At 41.7% G+C, this 24,242-nt stretch overlaps 1 protein-coding gene across 1 annotated transcript in view; it reads right to left on the reverse strand.

The window, feature by feature from the left end:
* Nucleotides 1-4,755: 4,755 nt before the first annotated feature.
* MMRN1 (multimerin 1) overlaps nt 4,756-24,242 on the reverse strand; it is a 53,665-nt gene continuing 34,178 nt past the window's right edge. Inside the window, exons 6-8 of the mRNA XM_024216928.3 lie at nt 14,964-16,946; nt 6,962-7,108; nt 4,756-5,693 (exon numbers count right to left, since the gene is read on the reverse strand). Of these exons, the coding sequence (XP_024072696.2) occupies nt 5,272-5,693; nt 6,962-7,108; nt 14,964-16,946 (2,552 nt within the window). The 3' untranslated portion in view covers nt 4,756-5,271. The remainder of the gene's footprint in view (nt 5,694-6,961; nt 7,109-14,963; nt 16,947-24,242) is intronic.

Consider the following 24,242-nt stretch of genomic DNA (forward strand, 5'->3'; position numbering starts at 1 on the left):
TCAGACACTTGCCATGCTAAATCTTCATCGATATGAAATGTACTGATTTTCAATAACGTGTTCACACAGCTTTCAAAAGACTTATGGTATTTACCAAGAACTTTTGTTCATTGCAGAGATAACACTTGTACAAATCCCATAGATTTGAATAGCAAGCTTTCTGGAAGCTGTGTATGCTATTTGTAAACAGTCATATCCTTGGTTGTGCTTTGTTTGTATGTTGCATTTTCTAAGATAAGAATCCTTTATAACAACATAGCAACCTGCCATCAAGAAGATTTTCATAAGCATTTTTGCTTAGGTATATGAAATATGTGACTGTACAGTTGGCGTTTCTGTTAGGTAACCAACCCAAATGTCTAAGTATTGGGTACTGGGGCACTGAAGTACATTTAAAGTGAACATGCTGCCGATAATATATTTCTTAGCAATTTTATTACCAAGATAACAGATTGAATTTTCTTGCTTAAACATTTACAGGATGAAACCCTATTTAAAAGGCAAAGGTTTACTAGATCTTACTCATGAAGGCAAAATGGCATTTACAACACACATTATTGCTATAGTTCAAGAAAGAGTGCCAATTTTTCACACAGAAAATGAAAAAAAAAAGATTTCACTGCACACATTAAATATACAGCAATGTTAAATTCATAGTATTTCTCATTGAACATTACTGAAACAGTGACTTGGATTAATGTGGTTCAGCAAATACAAAGGCTTCCCCCCAAACAAAACAAGAAGATTCTCCTTTTCCACCTACTTCATAGATCTCCAGAATGGTAATGATTTCACCTAGGTCAATGAAAGGGCCTGTGCATTCTAACAATAGGCTGAATGGGTAAAGAAGTGTGAAGTTGATCCATTAAGGATTAGATGAAAAATATGGACTCAAGTATCCTAGCTTCGGTATATCTGACACCCCTGAAAAGGTTAATCAAGTCTCAGAAGTTACTCAGTCACTGTGGAATGCACTCAGGATATGATCAGTCAATGAGAGTTTGATTTTACATTATAAAGCTCAGCATGGCAGGGTCCATGTCTTTATCTGTGTCTTGTACAATGCGAAGCTCAGTATCAGCACTTCATTAATAAGGATAACATAATGCTTAGACTGTTGTGGGTGACGTTCCTTTGGAAATAGTCTAAAATTGTCTTTTTGGCTTTCAGGAGTATGCATCGCTCCTGCTTATGTAGTTGAATCCTAAAGATTCGGATAAGGCTGTAATAGGACTTTCAAAAGCATGTAGGCTTCCATAGAAGAGTTTTCTCAGCCAAAAAATAAACAAAAGGAAAAGGACAGGAATGCAAGGAAGCCAATAACTCTTCTATCTACAATTCATGACAGCGATTCAGGTGCTAATTTTGAGGCTGGTTTAGAGGAGTGAGGTGGAAAGGACTTGGGGCAACGCTGCTTGTTCCGCTAGAGAAGAAGGTATACACAGTTTGCTAGAAAAAAACTGCAGATTTCAGCATGAATGATAAAAAAGATGAGGGGGAATGCATTCAGTGATAACTAGGTTTGTGTAGGTGAGGAAATGATAATGCGAGCTCCAGAGTAAATTGGATGGGCTTGTCAAAGCCAAACCAGATAATGTTGCCATGGTTATTGAGTCACCCAGATAAAGAGACCAATGTTCGCTATACTGTATAAAGGTTTGGGATAGTCTTTGTGATCCTTTATGAGGGCTTTCGGTAGATACTAATGTTCAGATGTGCAGCTGGGTATCTCTGTATCATCAGGGAAAACAAATCAAAGAGTTAAAAGGAAGGGGAAGGGATGTCAAAATGCTGTTGGAGCCATGATTTGGGACGATATCTAACAGGGTCTCATGAGAATCTAGACTGATTGATTTATCACTATTTTTTCTGCATAATGGGTAGTCTTACTGATTTTATTGATCCTCAGTTATGTTCAGTATCATGTGCTTTATTAGACCAAGTGGCTTATATACTTAGTCACATGCCCAGAAATGAGTTTTAAAGGCTGTGGCAGATACATACACACGCTGTAGAATCTGCATTTAAGTTTTTAACAGTTACACACAGGCAATTCTACTTTGTTTTATGAGTGAAATGATCATTGTGAGTTAATGCACAATATCTACTTGCAGGGAGATGCAGCTTGGTGTGTATTTTTTTAAAAAAAAGTTATTTTCCCCCTTTATTGGTGCAATAGGAATAGCAACAATGCTACTGGGGAAGATGATTTCCAATTTATTGCTACTCAAGACCTGGATACTAATCAGAGTTCTTGGTCCATAGCTAATTAATTTGGAATTTTTGTGGCAGAAAAATTAAAAAACATGATGACCTATCAAGAATCTGGCTGCTGTGAGAATATAATTAGTGCCTATGAAGCTGGAGACCCAGCTCGAAGGATTTTGTGGCAAGGGCAGCAAGGGCAAAGAAAGTCACATTAAAAAGAGATGCAATCTCTGGTGGGTCATTTGAATTTCATCTGCAGGGTAATTTCCACGCCATTTAGCCATCTCCACAGCAGGAATAAAGAGGACTAAATATGTTATTAAAATGACAAAGTCGTACAAGGGGGGGATTTGGGTATGTGGGCAGTATGTTTGATGAAATTCAGTGAGAGAGTAGGATGAGTTAGTGTCAGATCAGGGATTTCAAGTGTTCACAGAAAGATACGGTACACTGGGGAGGAAGGGGCTGGAACACACACATTCAAGGTTCATGGTGTGTTGAGGATTAGTCCCATATAAGCAGAAGAGAGGATTACAAAACCACTACACTAGCATGGTTTGCAATTCTTCCCAACACTGGTGACTGCTCATTTGGATGTGTAGGACAACGAGCTGCAGGATCTCTTTCTGACAACTTATGCATTGTGAGATCCATTAACAAATAATTAGTGGATTTAGACCTACAATACATGCACTGTTATTGAGGTTTTTTTCCTCCTTGAAATTCAGATTTTTAAATCTAGGCTTTTCAGAGCAAAGCATGTGCCTCACTTGTTAACTGTCTGACTGATATGGGCAAAGAAAAAGGAAGGGGCTTTCTTGCTTTCAGATCACACGGGAGTCAGAGGAAAAACAAATGCAATAGGTCAAACTGGTCTGTGGAGGTGAGATGCATTTTTTCAGTCCCAAACACGCCTACTGTTCCCCATTGGTGATGAACCCAAGGTTAGAACAGATGGTGATATCACTGTTTGCTCTCCCTTGGGGTTTTCGTCAGTTGAGAGCAGCCTCCATTTTCAGTGTAGGCTCCATGGAATCTCCTGCTGGCATCTGCTGCCAGGGGATATGATGAATCAACTCACCTCCTAACCACCCTAAGAACACCTCTACCCTGCTTGTGGTGAATGTAGCCATGTAACTCTCCTTATTTTGCTTTCTAGGCACGGCCCCTTTAACTTTCTACAGACTGCCCCTCTCCGCAGGGGGAGCTGCCATTTTATGAGGCAGGGTTAATGCAGCATATTTCAGAGGAGACATGCCTCGCCCTCTCTCATGGAGACTTTATTTTTGTTCTTTCTGGTTGTGTTGTTTTCCTTAATCTAAAGTAAACACCAGACTGCACAGGAAACATAACTGCCCATGTTTAGGGTGGACTATCTGACTGACACTCTTAAGGGAGGATTTTCTGTGGGAAGAATCCCTATCAGGGTCAGTTAGGACATAAGGTAGAGCAGACCTGGTGCAAATTTGGCCTATAATGTTTGGTCCTGCTACGTGTGGGAGTCAGAGCTTTTTGGAAGGACAAGTGCCTGTCCATCACCTTTACTTACAGAGAAAACCACTGACCTTCATTAAAATCACAAGTCCTGAATCGGGGCAGTGTTCAAATACCTTGAATTCCTAAAAAAAAGCAGTTATGAATAGTATGCCTAGCTTTATGCTATATTTTTGGATTATGGGACTCTAAATTCATTCTCCTTACTTCAGTGCATTTCTTTCTTTCTTATTTAAGATTCAGGTATATCTATTAATGAGTACTAAGAATAAACCTGGTGTTTTGTGACTTTCTTAGAAATAAGTTCCTGGCAAATGAAAGCAATATAATTTAGAGAGCATCCAAAACACGTTGGACCAGATTTTCAGCTGCTGTATACTGTATACTTCAATGAAACAGTGCTGATTTATAGCAATTGAAGATCTGAGCCGCAGTGAGAAAATGTATTTAAATAAGTCCGGCTAGAAGTCTGATACCCAGTGCCTTGTACCCTGTGTAGTCATTTACATCTGAGAAAAGTGAAAGCCAGTTGGGAGGAAATGCTACCAGAACAGAGTTCTCTGCTCGTTCATGTCACTGATAGCATTTTACACCCACTTTGCACTGGTGTAGATGACTATAAATGGTGTCAGGCAGTGGGGAATCATTCATAGATTCATAGACTTCAAGGCCAGAAGGGACCATTATGATAAGTCTAGTCTGACCTCCTGCATAACTCAGGACAAAGAACCTTATGCAATAATTTCTGTATCAAGCCCATAACTTCTGTCTGAGCATATATAATACAATATAGAATATATTTTTAAAAGATATCCAGTCCTGATTTAAAGGCTCAGTGTTGGAAAATCTACCAATTCCCTAACTAAGTTCTTCCAATAGTCAATTACCCTCACTGTTAAAATGTTGCACCTTATTTCTTGTCTGAATTTGTCTAGCATCAGTTTCCAACCACTAGATCTTGTTATGCCTTTTTCTAGTAAAGAGCTATTTGCTACCATGTTGTTTACATACAAGACAATGTACAAAAGTAAATATATCCTTAAAATACAAAGATATTCACAAATCATATAAGGCAAAAAAGAAAATATACATAGTTTTCACTTGATGCAATAAGCTAAAGAGGAGCCCAAATTCTGAGCTGCAAAACCTATGCAACACCTCGGAAGTGAAGCGGGTTGCACAGGGAAAATCAGGTCAAAATTTGACCCACCATATCCAGATCTGGTGGCTGATTCTCCACTGCCTTGTAAAAGCACGCTTACCCGTTCAAGGTGAGCACAAAACTTGACCAGATCAGAATTCTCCACTCACTTACGATGGTGATTTTTTCATCTTACAGTCCCTGTGGACTCTCTTGTCACAGGTGTAAATGGTTATACAAGGAACAAGGTTGTGGAGAATCAGGCCCGTGAAATTTCATCTGTCCTGCAGGATGAGAGTATCTTTCTTAGAGAAACTCTGTGTTATGCAATGGAATTTACCTTGCAGGAGAGGTGGAAATTCAAGGTACAGATAAATAATTCTGCAGGCTGCTTCATTCAAAGGTAGTATTTTGCATTTATGGCTGACTTATGTACGGTACAACAAGTAACCAGTAAATGTAGTGACAGGTGGATACTTGGCTGGGATGGAGCCACTTGCCAGTCTGAGCCAGACTTCTTGACCGTAGTTTAACTCCAGTAAAGCATGCCCAGTTATTACCCTGTCAATGTACTTGTTACCGTTGACATTTTCAGACTGGAAAGCGAGCTTGTCTATTCCATCAACCACTAAATAGCCAGAGACGCGAGGACTGAATGATGCAATGGTGTACTCGAAAACATACACCCCAAGATATGGAACACGGAACTTTCCACTTGCTGGGACATAGGAAGATCCATAGTTGACATCCAGATTATTAAATCTGATGGGGCCAGGAGTCGTCATCCCATAGGTGTGAGAGGCAAAGAAAGCCACCATAGGTGCATATCTGTAAGATCCTTTGGAAAAATCTGCAAAGAGTAAAGAGTATTTCTGAGATATGTTTCTTGGTCTTTCCCTCCCACTCCCCATCTGTTGCATGATTAAAGAGGACCCATACTGTATGTCAGAGTTTCAAGTAGGAATTGAAACAGAGACAGTGTAGAAACATTTAAGGCATCTCGTCAAGTAGCTTCAACAGCTAGAATAGAAACAAAATGAATCCCTATGCACTGCAGAAAATGCACAATTAGTGCCAAGTGCACCTACAAAAGCTATATGTCAGAAACAGCAAGGGAACTTCATTGTTGACTGTATTGCATTATTATTAAGAAAAGCTTTTATTTTTCCGCTTGCCCCCACTGCAGGATCTCTTTCTTTCCCTGTGTCACAAATCTTTACACAGTGTGTATGGGTGTTCTGAAGCCAGGAATTGTGCTCACAGGCCCTAGACAAATATGGGAGAGATTTAGCACTCCTGACAACAAACGGGGGAAATAAAAATGTATGGGTTTTTTTCCCATTCCAGCTGAGCATACACGCTAATATCCCTGCTACTGTACAAATGATTTTACTCACTATTCATATGTAGTCATGAATGAGAAGCAGCCAAACAGCTGCTGCAAGTAGCATTCAAATCACATTTCATGTGGCTTGGATGTAAAATGTGTATTTATTTATTTTTAAGCTTGGCTGAACAAGTATATTTTCTGCTTTCCCTGTTACCAGTAGCATTTATGTGGCTTTCAGGGTACAGATCATTAGGTGGCCTAGTAATTCCTCTGATTTGATTGACTGGCTGAGGATCTGGCCCCAGGCTCAGTAGTAGCTAATGGGATTTACAGCACACCCCAAGAGGTGCTGGGCCCATCATTTCCCAGTGAAGGGACTTCACTATTGTGTAATAAAATTCCATCTCAGTTTGTTCAAATACATTTCTAACACCTTCCCCAGTAACCTGTCTACTCAACCCACCATGGAGCTCTCTGGGTTTGTGGCTGGCTCTGTGACCCAGACCAATTAAACCTTGTGATGTGGGCCACACTAAAATAGGGGATTATGGGTCATCAACAGGGATTAAGTCCTTCAATACTAAAGCACAGGACTCTTCTACTTGAGCTAAAGGAGTAACTTTAAGTGGTAGCAGCAGTAGTAGGCCCTTATCCTCTGTGAACCAGTCTCTAGAGGGGGCCACAAGATATTTAGACAGTGTATTATGTTAGCAAATGCTGGCTGATTAGTGCATGATGCAAATTGCTCATATGCATTAGTATGCTACCTTGCTAAATACTGTACTTACCTACAGTCACAGAATTTTCGTCTACCAACTTCATACTGCAGTTGACTCCTCCAAAGGGGTGGCGACAAGCACAAATAAAACTCTGCTTTTCATTGATACAGGTTCCTCCATTCTGGCAGGGGGAGGTAGTGCAGCCCAAATACTCATCTGTTTTAAAGGAAAAAAAATAACCTGAATTGTCATGGTCGCTATATTCACAAACATTAATTACAATGATGCCTACTGGGTCTTGACTAGGGCCATGCAAAACTTTTTTATCCATACTTGAAATCAGGTGAAATTCCCCTTCTGAATTTGTGTGTGAAAGTCAACCTCAGAGAGGGTTCAGTCAGAGCAGGACCCTCCCTGTCAGTCAGTTCTACCTGCACATCTTCATTCCAGGCAGCCGGTTCCAGAAGCATTCTCTCTCTCTCTCTCTCTCTCTCTCTCTCTCACACACACACCCCTACCTACCTCTACATATCTTGTCAAAGTTGGCTAGATGAGATAAGATGGAAGATGTTACCTACTATGGGTGGATGGCCCAGGGTCATCTAACAGATTTGCAATTAGGCCATGGCAAGTAGGCCCATTTCTGGCCCTGAATCAGTGTCCACCAACCCACTGCAAGCTATCTCAGGGATGGCGTTCATTGCCCACCACTCCACTTGGTGCCAGCAGAACTTGGAAAGGTCACCAAATTTGGGTTATTCTGGACCAAGAAGGGCATCAAGTTCCCATGTCTTGGAGCTCTGCCAGCTGCCCCTCTCTTATAAAGTCAACAGGATTCAGCTTGGATTCTCCTGAAGTCGTGGCGGTATGGCACAGGGACAGAGGCAATCCCTAAGACATAATATCTGAGCTCTGGAACACCATGATTTGTTCACTTAAAATCTTGCCCCTGCAATTTTGGGCATGCTACCACAGAGGCTGTTTTGAAAGTGTGTCCCAGAAATTAAAGAACGTACAAGGTTCATACTGTTCAATGGAAGGTGATGAAGATTAAGAGCTCCCAAACCACCTGCAGGCTTATGCACTTTTCTGAGCAGGGAAGCTCGCAAATTTTTCTTCTCCTGTTATATTGGTCAATCAAAGCCAAAAACTGTAGAGAACATTTTTCTTTGCTATAATTTGCGGTGCACTCGTCTCAGCCATACTATACAACAGACTCTGGTCTTAAGAGCAGAGTCCAGCAATTGAAATTGTGTATAGTTCTATGAAAAAGACAGCAAGTTGGACAACTTCTAGGTGTGTAAGAATAGGATGGTAAATTTAAAGGGGTAGTTGAGAGATGAAAGGTCCTTTCAAATAAGCTCTGATTGCCAGGGGAAGTGTTGTATTGTCTCTTTTCACAGATAACTCCATGACTGCAAATGAGGTATCTTTAGTTTCCAGCACAGCCCTTTCAGGTGCTACTGCATTTAGTCACATTATTTATATGATGAATTTTATTTCACTGAACAGAATGTTAAAGCTTTTTTCTCTTTGTGCAATGTCTCTTGAGTTTAGACTGATCAGACTTATGGACTGAAATACCAAAAAGGTTCTTGTGTATCTCATGTAATTTTTTCCTACAGTGAGTATCATCCATCACAATAGTGCTTGAAATAAAGCAATGTAAGATTGCAGTGTCAAAAGTCACAACACAGGCAGCTGAAGATGAAGCACTTGTTTGCTCCTGCCTGGATAATCGCTTTGCTCTAGATTTAATTGAAGTGACTCTTGACTCACATTTCTCAGACTCTCACAACTGCTTTTGTTGTATGTGAGGAAGGATGGATAGTGGCTGATTGTGCTGTAGTTCAAAAGCACCAGCTCCTCTGGGTGGACAGCCCAGGGTGCATGGGATGCTGAATGCATCTCAGCCTGTTAACTGGCCTGTGTTTGTGCCTAGCTGCCAGGGACAACCAAAAAGGAACAAATAGGTCCATGAAGCAGCCAGGAGGAGAGGCCAGTGAAGCAATCTGCATTGGGGAGGAGAAGGTTGGTTAAAGGGCTGCAAAGGGAGGAACATGTGTATTGTGGAGAGTGAAGTTAAACTCATCAAGAGAGACCCTCAGATGATATAAATTGGCATAAGCCAATGGAGTTACACCAATTTACAGCAGCTGAGCATCTGACCCTCCAATTCCTAGAGAGGACCAAGCCAAGTTATTAAATCATCCATAAAAAGTGAGGAATTTCCCAGAAGGAGCTCATCCTCTAGCTGTCTGCTGAAGCACCATAGTCTCTGTGCTGTGCTTGTAGCACACTATGACCCTGTCAAGCCACCAAATATTTTCCTTCTCCTTGCACCATTCAGCACTACATGACATCCCTAAACACAACTGCCATACTGCACACATCTTCTGAATGAAGGAAAGTTGCAAACAGACTTCACTTAGGGAAATGTCTCTGAGCACAGCATTTAATCTCTTTATTTAAGCCTTCACAAGTCACTAGGACAGGTAAGTGGAGGAGAGACTTGGCAAGGATAGTTAAATGAAAGGTTTAAATGGCAGAAATAACTGCAGAGGATAAGATAAATGAGGTTACTAGTTACATGCAATTCAGTGGGACGGAGGACAGATGTAATATTAAAGCAGAGTTCTGCTACTCTTAGTAAAGGCACACAGCCACAGTCTCTCTTTAGGGAATATTCTGCTGATTGTGGCACAAACAAATCTTCAAACAAGTAATGAAACTCTGTCAGTATCCACTGAGGTGCTATTTAGAAAGAAATCAGATATTTAATAATCTGATGGAACAGATTATTGCAGTTGGCCTGCTTATTGAGAGGCATGAGTCCAATTATTTAATTTGGGAATGGCTTAAGAGGAAGGCATTTGGAAGTCATTTCTCAATGCTTGGTTTTCAGTAACTGTGACTGTCTAACTATCTGCAACCATTAAAAGATGGGCAGAGTTTGGGATTATCCTGAGCCAGATTGATTTCTAACACTCCCATAGGCTGTCATACCACAACGTAGTCGCAATTAGGTCAGTAGTCTGAATCTGGCCCAGTCTGACAGCGATAAAAGTAATGGCTGTTTAGTGGCCCAGGCGAAATGAATTCCGGGTCTCAGTCCAGTGGCTAGATGTCCATGGCACAAAAGGCACAGATTGACTGACTCCCCTGTAGGCAATCTCAGCAGAGAGGCCAAAGCATGGAATTACGCTGTCCCCTCACTAGTAGCATTCAGGGTTGAAGCACATTGGCCTTGCAGTGGGGAGGTAGCTTGTACTGCAGTAGCTCTATCCTTACTGGTTCTTTTTTAAAACAGAGAATGTGAGTCTCCAGGACTTCCATTGCAATGCCTTTTGTGAGCACTAAATTAAAAAAAAAAAAAACCCATCACCATCGCCTTTCATCTGCCTATTATTCTATCAAACTAAATATGCACAATTGAAGTATGAAGAGTCAAATTGAATTAGAATAATGATCAGTCTCTTGCAATTAAAACACTTAATGCAAAATACAAATGGGCTTATTTTACTGCAGGCTTGAATGATAAAGCAACAATGAAAGCTTAACATTTCTGTCAGGAAGAGTCAGAATTTACATGTATCAGTAAAATGTGACCCAAAATAGATCTCTAATTCCACATCTACAGACTGCAGAACTCCAACTTAACCCTCATTATGAGTGTCCCACCCCCAATGGAACAAATGGGAAGTGTGCGTTAAAATTAAATGGTCTGATATAGCTTATTGAAAGACAAAAACGTTCAGTCTGTACTGTTGTTATCCATTATTACACATACCATGCTTCTGGGAGTCTGGGCCAGAAACAATAAGGAGGAAGATAGGAAATAAAGTGGAAATATTTTTGAAACCTTAATAAACTATAACTTCTGGGATGCTTGATTCTCTGATGAACTGTGAACGGTTGACTTTAGTCAGGTCCATGTGAGTGTATTGAGATGGAAGGAATGAAAATAAGTTACTGGAGATGAGAACTAAGAGAAAATAACCTTTTTGCTTATCTCTCCCTTTCCTGGTCTCTTGCTCTCTCACACACAGACACAAAATACATCACCTGCTCAATGACTGTCATCCCACTGAAGTCGGTTACTTGGTGGAGCCATTACTTAGATATTACTTTGCATTCACCCCAAATTCCCATTATATTCAGCACAAGATAGGATGAAAGGGCTTGAATTGACTCTGCTTTCCTTGTGTACACCTGTAACCACAAATGGCTTCAGAACTGCTGTCTCCTTGATTTCAAAACCTCAGTCACAAAATTCCCATTCATTTAAGTAGGGCCAAATCCTGATCACATGGAAGTCAAAGGTAATTCTACCATTGACTTCAATGGGACCAAAATTTGGCTCTAGTTGCATATGGGTTGCAGGATTAGGCTCCTGAAGCTGTCACAAAACTAAACAGAGGGCTCGTCTTCACTATGGGGAGATCGACGCCGCTGCAATCGATGCAGTGGGTGTCGATTTTGCAGGTCTAGCGAAGGCCCGCTAAATCGACAGCAGATCACTCTCTGGTCGACTCCGGTACTCCACCATTCCGAGAATAGTAAGGGAAGTCGACCAGAGAACGTCTCCCACCAATGCAGTGCAGTGAAGACACCGGGGTAAGTCAACCTAAGCTATGTCAACTCCAGCTATGTTATTCACATAGCTGGAGTAGCTTAACTTAGGTCGACTTACCCCGATAGTGAAGACAAGCCTAGAAAAACAAACATCTAAGTCCTATTAAAATCTGTAATTAGAGACTTGTAACTCAATGGTGATGCTGACCATTTGGTGGGGGAGGGATACTTCAGTGGTTTGAGCATTGGCCTGCTAAACCCAGGATTGTGAGTTCAATCCTTGAGGGGGCCATTTAGGGATCTGGGGCAAAAATCTGTCTTGGGATTGGTCCTGCTTTGAGAAGGGGGTTGGACTAGATGACCTCCTGAGGTCCCTTCCAACCCTGATATTCTATGACTCTTATGGAGCTGACACATATCACTTGTGTTGTGTATGGTTTCTTAAAATATGAATAGGAAGAGCCTTTCTGGATGAGAAAAATCCATCCCACAAGGAATAGGACAGAGCAGACCAGAGGCATAAGAGGGATAATGTTTAGACTATTTGTAGAACTATACAGTAATAAACTAGTGACAGTGCTAAGGGGTTATCTACAGTGCATACAAAAGCCTCAATAGCTTTAGAAAATCCTATAGAAACCTTACTTTCAAACTGTATAGAAAAATTACTTTTAAAAAATTGTGTTTGCTATTATCTGCAAAGATCCCTGCTGTCTACAAGCACATCCAAAGTTATCAAGAAAGCTATTTGTGAAAATTCAGAGTCATATAAATAATAAATAGGAAGGACATTTATTCATTAATGCTTAAAAATAAGCAGCTGGCAGCTTCCTGTGCTCCAGGCAGTGGCCCTTGTGACAGTTTCCAACAAAGTGAAAGATCCAGGAGGGATCAGAGTGACATCAATTTTTTCTCCTTTTAGTTTTAATTAGGATCAAGGTTTTTTGAATTTCCATCTTTTGTGCAATGACAGAGGCAGGCAGAAAACAGAGATGGCTCAAAAGGAGTTGCTGTACTAAGGATAAATAATTGAAATTTGCTTTTATTGTATGGAAAGGGTTTTGCAAATTTCAGTGCATTTTTAAGCATCTTTCAGGTGCCAGATAAAAGATTGACATATCTTCCTAAGGATAAGACAACTTTGGGCCCAATTCTTTAATCTCTGGGTTAATGGGGTTAATGTGTGTTTAAACTGAAGCATGTGCTTAAATACTCTGCTGAATAGTTGGACTTAAACACATGCTTAAATACTTGAACTGAGGCCTTAGTCAGTGTTCATTCCAATAAAGCTCAAGCACTTGCAAGCTACCACAAAAGGGTCTCAAACAGAGTGAAACTGAAGTTGGCTTTTTAAATCAAATGGATTTTTAGGAATAATTTTTTTGCACTATTGACTTAGCTTTAGTAATGGATGTGTGGAAATCAGAAACTGATCACAGATGGGGAAAAAACTGGATAGGTTCCTGCACATAATGCAGATTCCAGTTAAACCTAGTAAAGAACCTGGGAGAAAATGGGATAGAAAATGTGGATGAGTGATACAAAGAGATTTGCCAACACTTGAGCACATATAAAAGGGAAGTGTAACATGGAAATGTTTATTTCCCTTACCATTACCTATCCTGCATAGACCGTGGATACATTTTTTAAAAAGTGCCCTTGTGACTTAGGAGCCCAAGTCCCATTTACAAAAATGACTTAGGCTCCTAAGTTACTAAACCATTTTTGAAAATTTTACCCAGCATCTTATTTTTTTCTCATTTTATTTCACTTTCACAGAAGTGACACAGACTAAGCATTTGCGTGTATTATAGAATTTCAGTCAAAGCTGATGCCTAATATTGTACCTCAAATTTTATATTTTTATTTTTTGCTATTAGACCTCTGACATGAAGTTAGGAAACCATTCACATGTGGTTCTTCTCTGAAAAGTGCCTTTGTAAAAATGACATCATCTTACTTGCTTTTTAGGTATACTTAGTCACACCCATTTTACTGACTAGAGCCCTGATCCTGCACATACTTAGGGATATGTTTAACTTTAAGTACACTGGTAGTCTTACCGAAGCTTTGAAGTAGCTAGCAGTAGTCCCATAAAATCAGTGGGATTGCTCACATACTCAAAGTGAAACATGTGCCTAAGTGTTTGCAGGCTTGGGGCCTATATTAAATTTTTTTTTTTTTTTTTTACTCCCGTTAGTACTGCAAAGCCAGGCCTGCCGACAGCAACCCCAGGCCCCAGGGCAGAACAGTCAATGGGCCCCCACGCACGCACAAGCCGTGCCCATGCGGACGCGGTCCGCCTGACATTTGGGCGACGCTACGCCTGTGCTGGCTGGTGCCCAGTGAGCTGCCGGCTGCACTGCTGGGTGCGCTCTTCCGGCACATTCAGGGCTTTCACATGCCCGCCTGGTAGGGTTGCCAACTGTCTAATCGCACAAACCCAAAGACCCTTGCCCCACCCCCGTCCCGTCCCTTCCCTGAGACCACGCCTCTGTCCTGACCCTTCTCTGAGGCCCCACCCCCTGCTCACTCCATCCTCCATCGCTCGCTCTCCCCCACCCTCACTCACTTTCACCAGCCTGGGGCAGGGGATTGGGGTGCGAGAGGGGGTGCGGGATGTAGGCTCTGGGAGGGAGTTTGGGTGCGGGAGGGGGTGCAGGGGCCACCCGGGCCCTTTTAAATTGCCTGGGCCCCTGGGCAATTGTACTCTTTGCCCTCCCTCCCCCATCGGCGGGCCTGTGCAAAGCTGATGCAACTCTTGAAGAGCAAACTGGATTCCTATTCTGGTTTTCACATCTTTATTCTGACATCCAACTGCAGAATCTTTATAGCTAATGCATTAGCTGGACTGCCACTTGATTTTCAGATTCTCAGTTGAATTTGAAAGGCTGGGCTGGTATTTAAAAACTAACCCATCGTTACTTTTACATCCTAAACTGAGCAGATGTGGCTTCACTGAGGAAAAAAAACCATGGGACCTCAGGAGGTCTTTTGCAAAAAGTCCATTTCCAGAGGACAAATACACTTTAAGAGTATGTCTACACTGCAGTTAGACACCTGCAGCTGGCCCATGCCAGCTGACTTGGGCTCAAAGGACTTGGGCTAAGAAGCTATTTAACTGTGGTGTAGATGTTCAGGCTTGGGCTGTAGACCAAGCTCTGGGACGCTCGCACCTCAGACGATCCTAGAGCCTGGGCTGCCACCTATACTTGAACATCTACACTGCAATTAAACAATCCTGCAGCCCGAGCCCCATGAGCCCACGTCAGCTGGCATGGGCCCACTGCAGGATTTTAATTGCATTATACAGACACCCATAGTCACAGATATGTTGAGAGTGATCGGCTGCATTATTTCCTCCTATTCATTTTTAGTCAAGTTCTCCTGCCAATTCTGTTGGGACTGCTAATTGACTTGGTTAATTACATTGATTACATAAGCCTTTATTATAACAGTAAAGACCCCAGCAGTTAGTGTCTGTAAAATGCATTACCTGGTTCTATAGCGTTGTCTGTGTTTCTCTGACTTCGGCCTGCCAGACTTGTGGTGGCATTCACGGTCCCTTTTTTCACCACAGCTGGTTTCTTTACAGCCTGTTTCATCTGTTTCTGGAGTTTGGTAATATTGCTCAGAGCGTCAGCCATGGATTTGTCCACATACCAGGTCAAATTAGACAGGATAGTCCCTGTTTTTATTTCTAACACAGACTCTATGAGCTCTTTTAGGCCTCTCTGCAGCAGTGGGATATCAGGTTGAGCAAGTTTAATTAACTGGGGTACACTAGCATTCACTTTTCGAATGCTGGCGGAGGCATCCTGACACAGCCCCCAAGCCTCATAAGCAGTCTTGTTTAAACGGGGGATATTAACTGAGAAACGGACAGATTTTGCTTCCAGTGCCTTGACTCTGGAACTCAGTGTCTGAAGCTTGGGAGAGACCATTTGTTCTTGTTCTGTTGAAGCAACTTTGCCTTTTTTTAGTGAAACACAATTATTCACCAAAAGCTTGGTTATATTCGACTCGATACTCTTCAGGCGAACTTCTTGATCTTTTGATACCTCTGTAGAGTGTAACAGCTTTTCTTCTAGGTGACTGATGTCTTGTTGGTGCTCAACCATTTTGGATGATGTTTCATTTAAAATGTGGTAAACTTTTCTGAGGTCAGGGAGGCTTATTTTCTCATGCTCTTCATATGGAAATTCGGAAAGGTCCTGAATTACTTTTGAAGCATATTGGTGCCTTTGCTTGTCATTGACCAGTGTCTGAAGGGACTCATTCAACAGTTGGAACTGGGGAATAAATGCCAATATGCTGTCCATCTTCTCAGCACCACCACAGCAGGCCTCGGTCTTATTTTGCAGGACATTTAGAGTATCTTTCAGAACGTAGTTATCCTGAATGGAATCAACAGCATTGTTTAAAACGGTCATGGTCTTATTTAAGCCATCTTCTAGGTCCATGAGGCATTCATTAATACGGCTGTCAAAGACTTCATCTCGAGTCTGAGCCTCACTTTTAAGTCCCTCCTGGCTTTTGACAAGTTCTTTGACGGTGGAACTCAGACTATTAACAACAGTGGTTAGATTTTCCAATGTCCTGCTGATTGCTTCCACTTCAATTTGCTGTTCATACTCTGCTGTCAGACTAAACGGTGGTCCCTGCTCAATCAAGGGTTGGAGGATCTCCATATCATAACACAAATCATTAATTTGCTCATTCATTTTGTCCATCTTATTGTCCAATGGAAAGACAACAGCAGCTAGGGTTTTGTTTAAGAAATGCACATTCTCTTCTGTGCCCTTTAGCTTTGTTTGGAAATCATTCCTGCACTTTGACAATATGTCTTCACATTCTGTATGAACAGAATCTCTCTGAATCTCTAATGTAACAGTGAGGTTGCTGATCTTCATATCTTGTTCTCTTAAGTCGTCATGCAGCTGCAGCACCATTAGGCCATGTTTCTTCACTTTCTCATGTAGAGTGAGAATATATTCTGTAACATTATCATTCACTGCTGTATCTGTTGGAGGGACATTTTGGTCTGACATCCGTTCAGCTGATAACAGTTGCTCGTGGACCTCTTTCATTTCTGTAAGAGTCTTATTCAGAGATTCATAGTAAATGGTGCTTCTTGTCTGCTCATGCTCCAAGTCAACTTCCAAGGATTTCTGCTTTGCCTGTAGTTCTTTGATGGGCTTGTCATAAGCAAGGCTCATCTCCTCTTTCATCTGCACCAGATCATTCTTCAGCTCCAGGATTTCATTCTTCGTTGGCCTGTCTTCTTTCTCCTGGGCATACTTTTGTTGGGTCTCATTCAGCTGTTTGACTATTTCTTTTGTGCTCTCAAGATCCTCTGATAAACTAGACACAGTCTTGAAAATTTGGGCCACTGTCTCTTGTATGTCACTTTGGTAGACTTTAAACTGCTCTCTGATAAGGTCTTTGACTAGTTCATTGATACTTTTAGACTTGAGACCTAAAAAAAAAAAGGCAAAAAACAAATAACTAAATAGTCTTTTGTTTATAGACATCCAACATTCTTTCATTTAATGAGTACACACAGTGTGTTGTAAGGAACTGGAATGTAATCGTTGTCTCATTGTGATCTGCTTACTTATCAATTTAATTTAATATGGTAGTAATTGTTGGTGTTTGAGGACCCGATACTGTTCCCAGTGAAGTCAAATGGAGCTTTACTGATGATTTCAATAGGCTCAGAATCAGAGATTGAATGTATGGGATCAACGTTCATTTGCCTAGTCCCAAGAAGAGCAACAGAGAAGATAAGTGTGTTCTCTTGGCTTACTCTGAGAAAAAGGCTTATCCTGCCCCTCAACCACCATGTTTAGAAGATTAGGGGAGGAAATATCTGTTTTACCTTGGCTGTGTTGGGTCAGGAGGGGGAGAAATAAAGAAAATTAATTGTAGCCTTCCTGTCATACATGGAGAGTGAGTAGGTAAAAGGAGATGGGAGGGAAAAAGGGAATCGAGATGGAGGGGATGGATCCTTCTAATTTTGGTACTACCAACACTTTAGAACTTGTAGGCAGCAGCAGACCCATTGAAAAAGGCTGGGGCTCTGCAGGTCACACCTTTGCCTAGTTGTAGTGGCGCCTCTTGTACTTTCAATATAGTTCACATAAGTACCAATTCTAGAAGAAGCTATGCCCATGGAGTTAAACCATGGTGAAATTTGGCCGAAGGAAGAGCATACGTCATGCCTGACACATGGCTCTTCCTGGGTCTTTACGAGTAGTCAAATGTTTCCAAATGCCACAGATGCTTTTGGTTCTTGCCTCTATAACTTCTGAAAATTATTTGGGCTGCAATTAGGATTCAAAATAAAAATTGTTTCATTCAACAAGCCTGACTATATAGGAAGCTTCTTGTGGTAAGCATCTTGAATTGTGTGTGTATTTCCAGCTGGAAAAGTAGTGAGCCAAATTGGTAATAGCAGCTTTTTAGGACATAAGAACAGACCTGCTGTATACTGTGTCTGGTGAAATGACCGGTAAACACTTCAGATGCTTAGACAAAGAAGCTGTCACTTGTTCAGCAAGTGGCTTTTTTGAGCCAAGAGATATAATAGGGAGGAGGGGCAGTTGGTGCAAGAGCATGAAGAGATGCCGTTTAAGAAATGGCAGGGAGTTCTCCTGGCAATTCACACACTTATTTATTGTGTTCTAGGGTCACAGATGTTTGGGTGATTTTTACACATAGAATAATAGAGCAAAGGAAGAAAATTGGGCTGCCCCCTATTTTTTTACTTTTCACCCCTACAAACAAGCAGAGTTTATATATAGTACATTGGTGCTTAACTGCTGGGCACAACTCTGCTGCAGCAGGAAAGCAGCAAAGTTAGAGAAGATTGTAAGGAGGAAACCTGAGAATGAAAACCCAATGGGTGAAGAACTGAAGATGTGGTTTAAGACTAAAATAATTTACATACATAATGTGGTGTCTTCACCCAGGATTCAAAAAAGTTGCTTCATTTTGGAATATGTTCCGGATTTTTAAAAGAGTAATCAGAGGGCAGGGCAGGATCTTAATAGTTATGGAGAGGGACAAGGTACCCTTATCAGATCTCTTCAGCTAAGCAGCATCAAGTCTTGCTAATATTTGGATGGGAGACCACTTGAAAGAAAATCTGGGTGCTGTAGAAAGAGATGTTTGTTGGGGGCTATATTGTACCCTTACCTTCCTGGTCACTCAGTGCTCCACCTTAACTAAAAGCAACCTGCCTGCTGTGGAGCACAACACCCCTGCTTTTCAGATATTCCCCCATTATCAAGCAGATCGGCAAAATGCACAAGCCTAGGTTCTGCCCTCCCACTGCTGGGGGGCATGGATCAGCGTTCACATTGCATTCCCCGTCAGTACCCGTCCCAGGCTGGGGAAGCTAATGATCCAACCAGCGGACCAAATTTGGCGATGAATCCTGGTCACATGCCACATGAAGCTTATGGTACATATGCTAAGAAGACGACTGCTTGCAGACCAGGGTAGCCAGCCAGCTGCTACACAGGGAGAAATCTACATCCTTTCAGTGGCTGCAGTCACCTTTTTTTTGCCCTGGAGAGAGCAGGGCAGGAATTGTGCCTTCGCAGGGTTTTCGGTCTCTGAGTCACAGTCCCTCCCTCTTGGGGCTACTCCTTGGGTGGTGCAACTTGTATAGCCCCCTTGCTCAGGGCCGTGCCGAAAGCTGCAGGTTAGTTAATTTGTAAAACCAAGATCCCTGCTACTGGTGGTCAGTAAAGATCCCTGGCCATTTTAGCAAGATTACAGGTATTAATCCCAGTTTCCTGGCCAAATTCCAATTTGGGTACTTAATTACAGTCTGCATCTATAAATTCCCTTTGCAGTTTCAACTATTAATGAAGGAATAGCATGTATCATAGTGTACATGCAAAAGAGGGCAGAGTTAAGGTTTCATGTCCAATTGTAACTGGCATTTTTGACTTCTAATTGCTTAACTCTACAGTCAATTTAGTGTTTTAAATATAATATAAAGATACTGTTATAATAATGGAAGGATTCAATTTAAATATGTCAGAAGAGAAAAAAAGCAAATGGGAGAGCAAGAATGTAATTTGGGGGAGAAAATAGATATAAAACCTAGACAGAAAATAGAGGGAAAATGTTCAGAGAGAATAACTTGGGCATGAAGAAGGAAGGGAGGTCTGGTAATGCAGTGAAGAACCTACTGAAAAGGTCTTTCTATTCTTGGAGTATCTGATTCTCATTATAAAAATGCAAGGAACATGACAGACACCCTGGTGATTGGTGCCATTTGTGTAAGGTAGGACAGAAGTATCCAAGTATGCTCTCAGGTGCAAAGAGATGAAGACTTTGGCATATATGGTACTGTTAGTACACAGAATAGATCTCAACAAGCAGCCATTGTGGCCGAGCAAATAGAGCACTGTACTGGACACAAGAGACATGGGTTTGAATCCTGGCTCTACTGATACCTTGCTGGGTGACCTCAGGCAAGTCACTTGTGGCTCCGTTTCCCCATATGTAAATTGGGGGAAATGATACTGGCCTCTTTGATATGATAAAGTGCTTTGAGATCCACTGATTGAGAGCTAGGTACTGATATTACAAGTGTTGGGATAAGGAGGCAGAGGAAAAACATGTGGCGAGCACAGGAAAGGAGCAGAAGATCTCAATGGAAAGAAAGATTGGCTGTAACTGAAAGAGGACAAACTGAGTGGCATACAATCCTTATGGGCTCAGTAGTGCTGTACAAGCAAATCACTGCATTGGGGTGGTGCAGATCTACCCCAAGTCAGGGGAGCATTCAGTGCTCCTGGGAAACATGTGCTGCTGCTACACCTTTTCATGGGGTGCAGCATCCTATCCACTGTGCATCTGTCCTGCTCCTCAGGTCAGTGTGGAAGTGGTCTGAGGACATGGCCAATCTGGTATGCTGTTTGCCCCGGGGGAATATGGAGGGAGTAGTACTTGTGTACTGCAGAGTGCAGGAACTGCAATTATTCCTAGCCCTCATGAAGACAGCACCGGGGGGAGATGTGACCCTAGTTCCCTGTCTCCCCACAGTGCACCTGAATAAAGATCAGCAACAACCCGGGCCTGAGGTTTATAATTAGAGCTAATAAACGCAGTTGATGGCAGCACTTTCATCAGAGCAACTTGATTAGGAGATTGATTTATGTTGGTAATCTAACACAGAACTAGTAATGGGAGATTTCATCTAGCCAGGTAAAACATGGGACATGATAGGTAAAGGCAATAAAGGCTCAAAAACTGTAGACAGACATAGTATAAAAGCTGCTATTCTTATAATGTACATTCATAATTAGGTTTATAATGATTCCAAAATAGAGGTGGAAGGCATGGGCATGGGATTTCAGCAATGCACATCTTGGAAGAATGTGGAAATGCAGAAAGGAATAAAGAAATGCATAGAAAAGATGCAGAGGGGAAATGGGAAATGTTTGAAGACAAATTAAATGTATGCCCAAGAGTCAATAAATGTAGAAGTGAAAGCAGGCCAATATGAATGATAGAGACAATATAAATGTGATCAAGGGTAAAGGAGAGCCACACAGTATGTGGAGTATACAACTCTGGAGACAGAAGGATTGGAAATGTGAATTACATTTCATAGACTTAGAAAAGCAAAGGCATGTTGTTTATGCCTACAGTACCAGTTTCCTAAAATTATTCTCAGCCAATAGATAAAAAAACAAAGTAAGTAGTTGGGGGCAAATCCTGGGAAACTGAACAAAATGTTGCAGTTCTGAGGGAAGGAATTTTCGGCCCTGATGAGCTGAGGTATCTGTGCCGCTGGACCATAGTTATTACTACGGGGTATGCAAGGGAGTAGTCAATGTGTGTCATTGCTCCTCCTTGTTTTCTACAGGCGGATCCGCACTGACACATTGGCCATGCCCTTGCCACCTTCCCAAAATAGCTATTTTCTATTTTCTTGCCTATTTTAGGGGTCAGGGTTCATGTCATCTTTTAAAAAAAAACATAGAGGTCAAGAAAGAACTTGACTTAACTACAAATAGATAGCAAGGTTTCATAAAAGGGAGATCATGTCTAATAAATATTGCTTTGAGTTTTCCTCTGTTAATTGGATCCACTTACTCTTTGAGGTCATGAAGAATTATTTTCTATGGGTGAAATCCTGGCTGTACTGAAATCAGTGGGACTTTTGGCACTGACTTTAATGAGGCCAGGGTTCCACCCTTCATGTTTAATCTAATCTTTCCTTCGTTTTTTCCCTCTGGCTAAACTTGTCTCTACTGTGCTTATCACTGGGGCATCTGAGCACCGCATTGGCTATCTTTATCCTGTTACTTTCAGTCTTTCAGTTGTATTAGCAGTCCTAGATTCTTCCATTGTGAAAGCTCCTTTCTCTTAGGAAATCTCTCCTCCCCCTGGCATCCATCAGGATTACTGGGGAGAAAGGTATCCCCTGAATTCACATTCCTGAGGGGGCCTCTCCTTTATTTCCAGAGAAAACTGTCATGTTTTAGGATGCATGAGTTGGGATAATGTGAGATTCATAGAGTCCTGATGAATTGGACTTTAAAAAAAAAAAGTGTCACATCAGTGCTAAGTTTACTACTGTATAAAACACATTTACCTTTGATCTGTACATGATTTTCCCTTCAGAAGAATGTGCAGAGCCAATTAAGTGTCACTTAGGTGGAAATTTTCATAGCAGTGTAAAGAAATTTTACCTTACAATGCTATTGCTGCCAAAGGGAATTGTGCTAATCATTTATTATTTGTACTACAGTAGTGCCTAGAAACCCCTGTGTGGTGGATGCTGTATGAATATAGAGTAAGGGACAGTCCCAACCCTAAATGCTTATAAACTATATACCCCTAACACACCAAGAAATCTGTTATCTACAGCCAGGCACTCAGATACCACAGAATATGCTCCAAGGAGAAAGTCCAGGACATACACTTTAACAAACTTAAAACCCCCTTCACTAAACAAGGATACACCATGAGACAAGTAGATCATGTCCTGAAATGGACCACCCAACTACTCCAAGAGAACCTGGTTCAATACAGAAATAAAACCCCCTCCAACCGCACACCTCTAGTTATCACCTACCACCCTACACTGGAACCTGTATGGGTAACAAACAACACAACTCATACCCAATGTGGACCATATCCTGAAAGAAATCTTTCCTTAACCCCCCTCATCTGACCTTCAAACAACCCCCCAACTTCTCCAAGCTCATTATCAGAAACAAGCTGCCTAGAGACCAGGACACATCAACTCAAAGCAGCACCAGATCCTGCCAGAACAACAGATGCAAAACCTGCAGATATATCTCCACTGCTACAATGATCAATACCCCACACATCACACCTTTCAAGATTCATGGGTCCTACACATGCCTATTACAACGTGTGGTGTACCTCATCCAGTGCACTAAACGCCCCAATAACAACTATGTGGGTGAAACCAGACAATCGCTACGCTCTCAAATGAGCTCACACAGGAAAATAATAAAAGACCAAAACACCACATCACCTGTGGGTGAACACTTTTCAAAAAGCAATCACTCTATATCTGACCTATCAGTCCTCATCCTCAAAGGAAACCTGTGCAAACCTTCAAAAGATGAGCCTGGGAGCTTAAATTCATAACTTTGCTAGATACTCAAAATCATGGACTGCACACAGACACTGCGTTTATGCCTTATTACAATAATCTATAACCCATTTAAACTCTGCCCCCAGCTTTTGTTTTTTCCTTCCCCCCCTCCATGACTGGAAAGGTGTTAACGGTTCACTTCAACTTGAATAGTCCCTTGAAGTATGTTAACTTCTTATGTTAAGCAATCTGTTCCTATTTGTATCTAGCTGTGTCACTCTGGACACGTCTACACTGCAATTAAGCATCTGTAGCTGGCCCATGTCAGCAGACCTGGGCTTACGGGACTCAGGGCTACAGGGCTATTTAATTGCAGTGTAGATATTTGGGCTTGGGCTGGAGCCCTGATTCTGGGATCCTCCCCCTTTGCAGGGTCCCAGAGCCTGGGCAAGCCCAACATCTATACCACAATTAAACAGCCATGTAGTCCAAACCCTGTGAGCCTGAGTCAGCTGGCACAGGCCAGTTGCAGGTTTTTAATTGCAGTGTAGACATGTCCTCTGAGTACATTTCCTAGACCTGAAGAAGAGCTCTGTATACGCCTGATGGCTTGTCTCTCTCCCCAACAGAAGTTGGTCCAGTAAAACATATTACTTCACCCACCTTGTGTCTCTACAATCTAACAAGACAAGACAGACCAGAGAAGTATTATCCCCATTTTACAGATGGTGATCAGAGGCACAGGTATGTTAAGGTACATTGATTCGGTCAAACACTTAAGCAGGTGCTTGATTTGAAGCCAATGGGACTTAAGCACTAAAGGAGGGATTTAAGTGCAGCCTTAAGCGCTTTGATGAACTGGGGCCAAAGTGACTTGCCAAAGTCATACAAGAAGTATGTGGCAAAGCTGGGAATTAAACCCGGCTTTCTAACATCAGGGCTTGTCTTCACTGCTTTAAAAAAAGAAGAAGTGTTTTTCTACCTCACGGTAACTAAAGCACATGAGCTCCCCAAAATAAAATCCCTTTGTGACACTCCGCACCCCATATTCACCATCGTGATATGATTATGACATAGTCATGATGCATCTTGTACAAAATATGTCATGTGAGGTGTCAATGGAAAAGTTATGGTTTGCTGAATATGATTATCCTATTTGTATGCATGTATCATTTT

The sequence above is a fragment of the Terrapene carolina genome, unplaced genomic scaffold (assembly GCF_002925995.2).
Source record: "Terrapene carolina triunguis isolate 2854851 unplaced genomic scaffold, T_m_triunguis-2.0 Scaffold789, whole genome shotgun sequence".
Lineage (NCBI taxonomy): Eukaryota > Metazoa > Chordata > Testudines > Emydidae > Terrapene > Terrapene triunguis.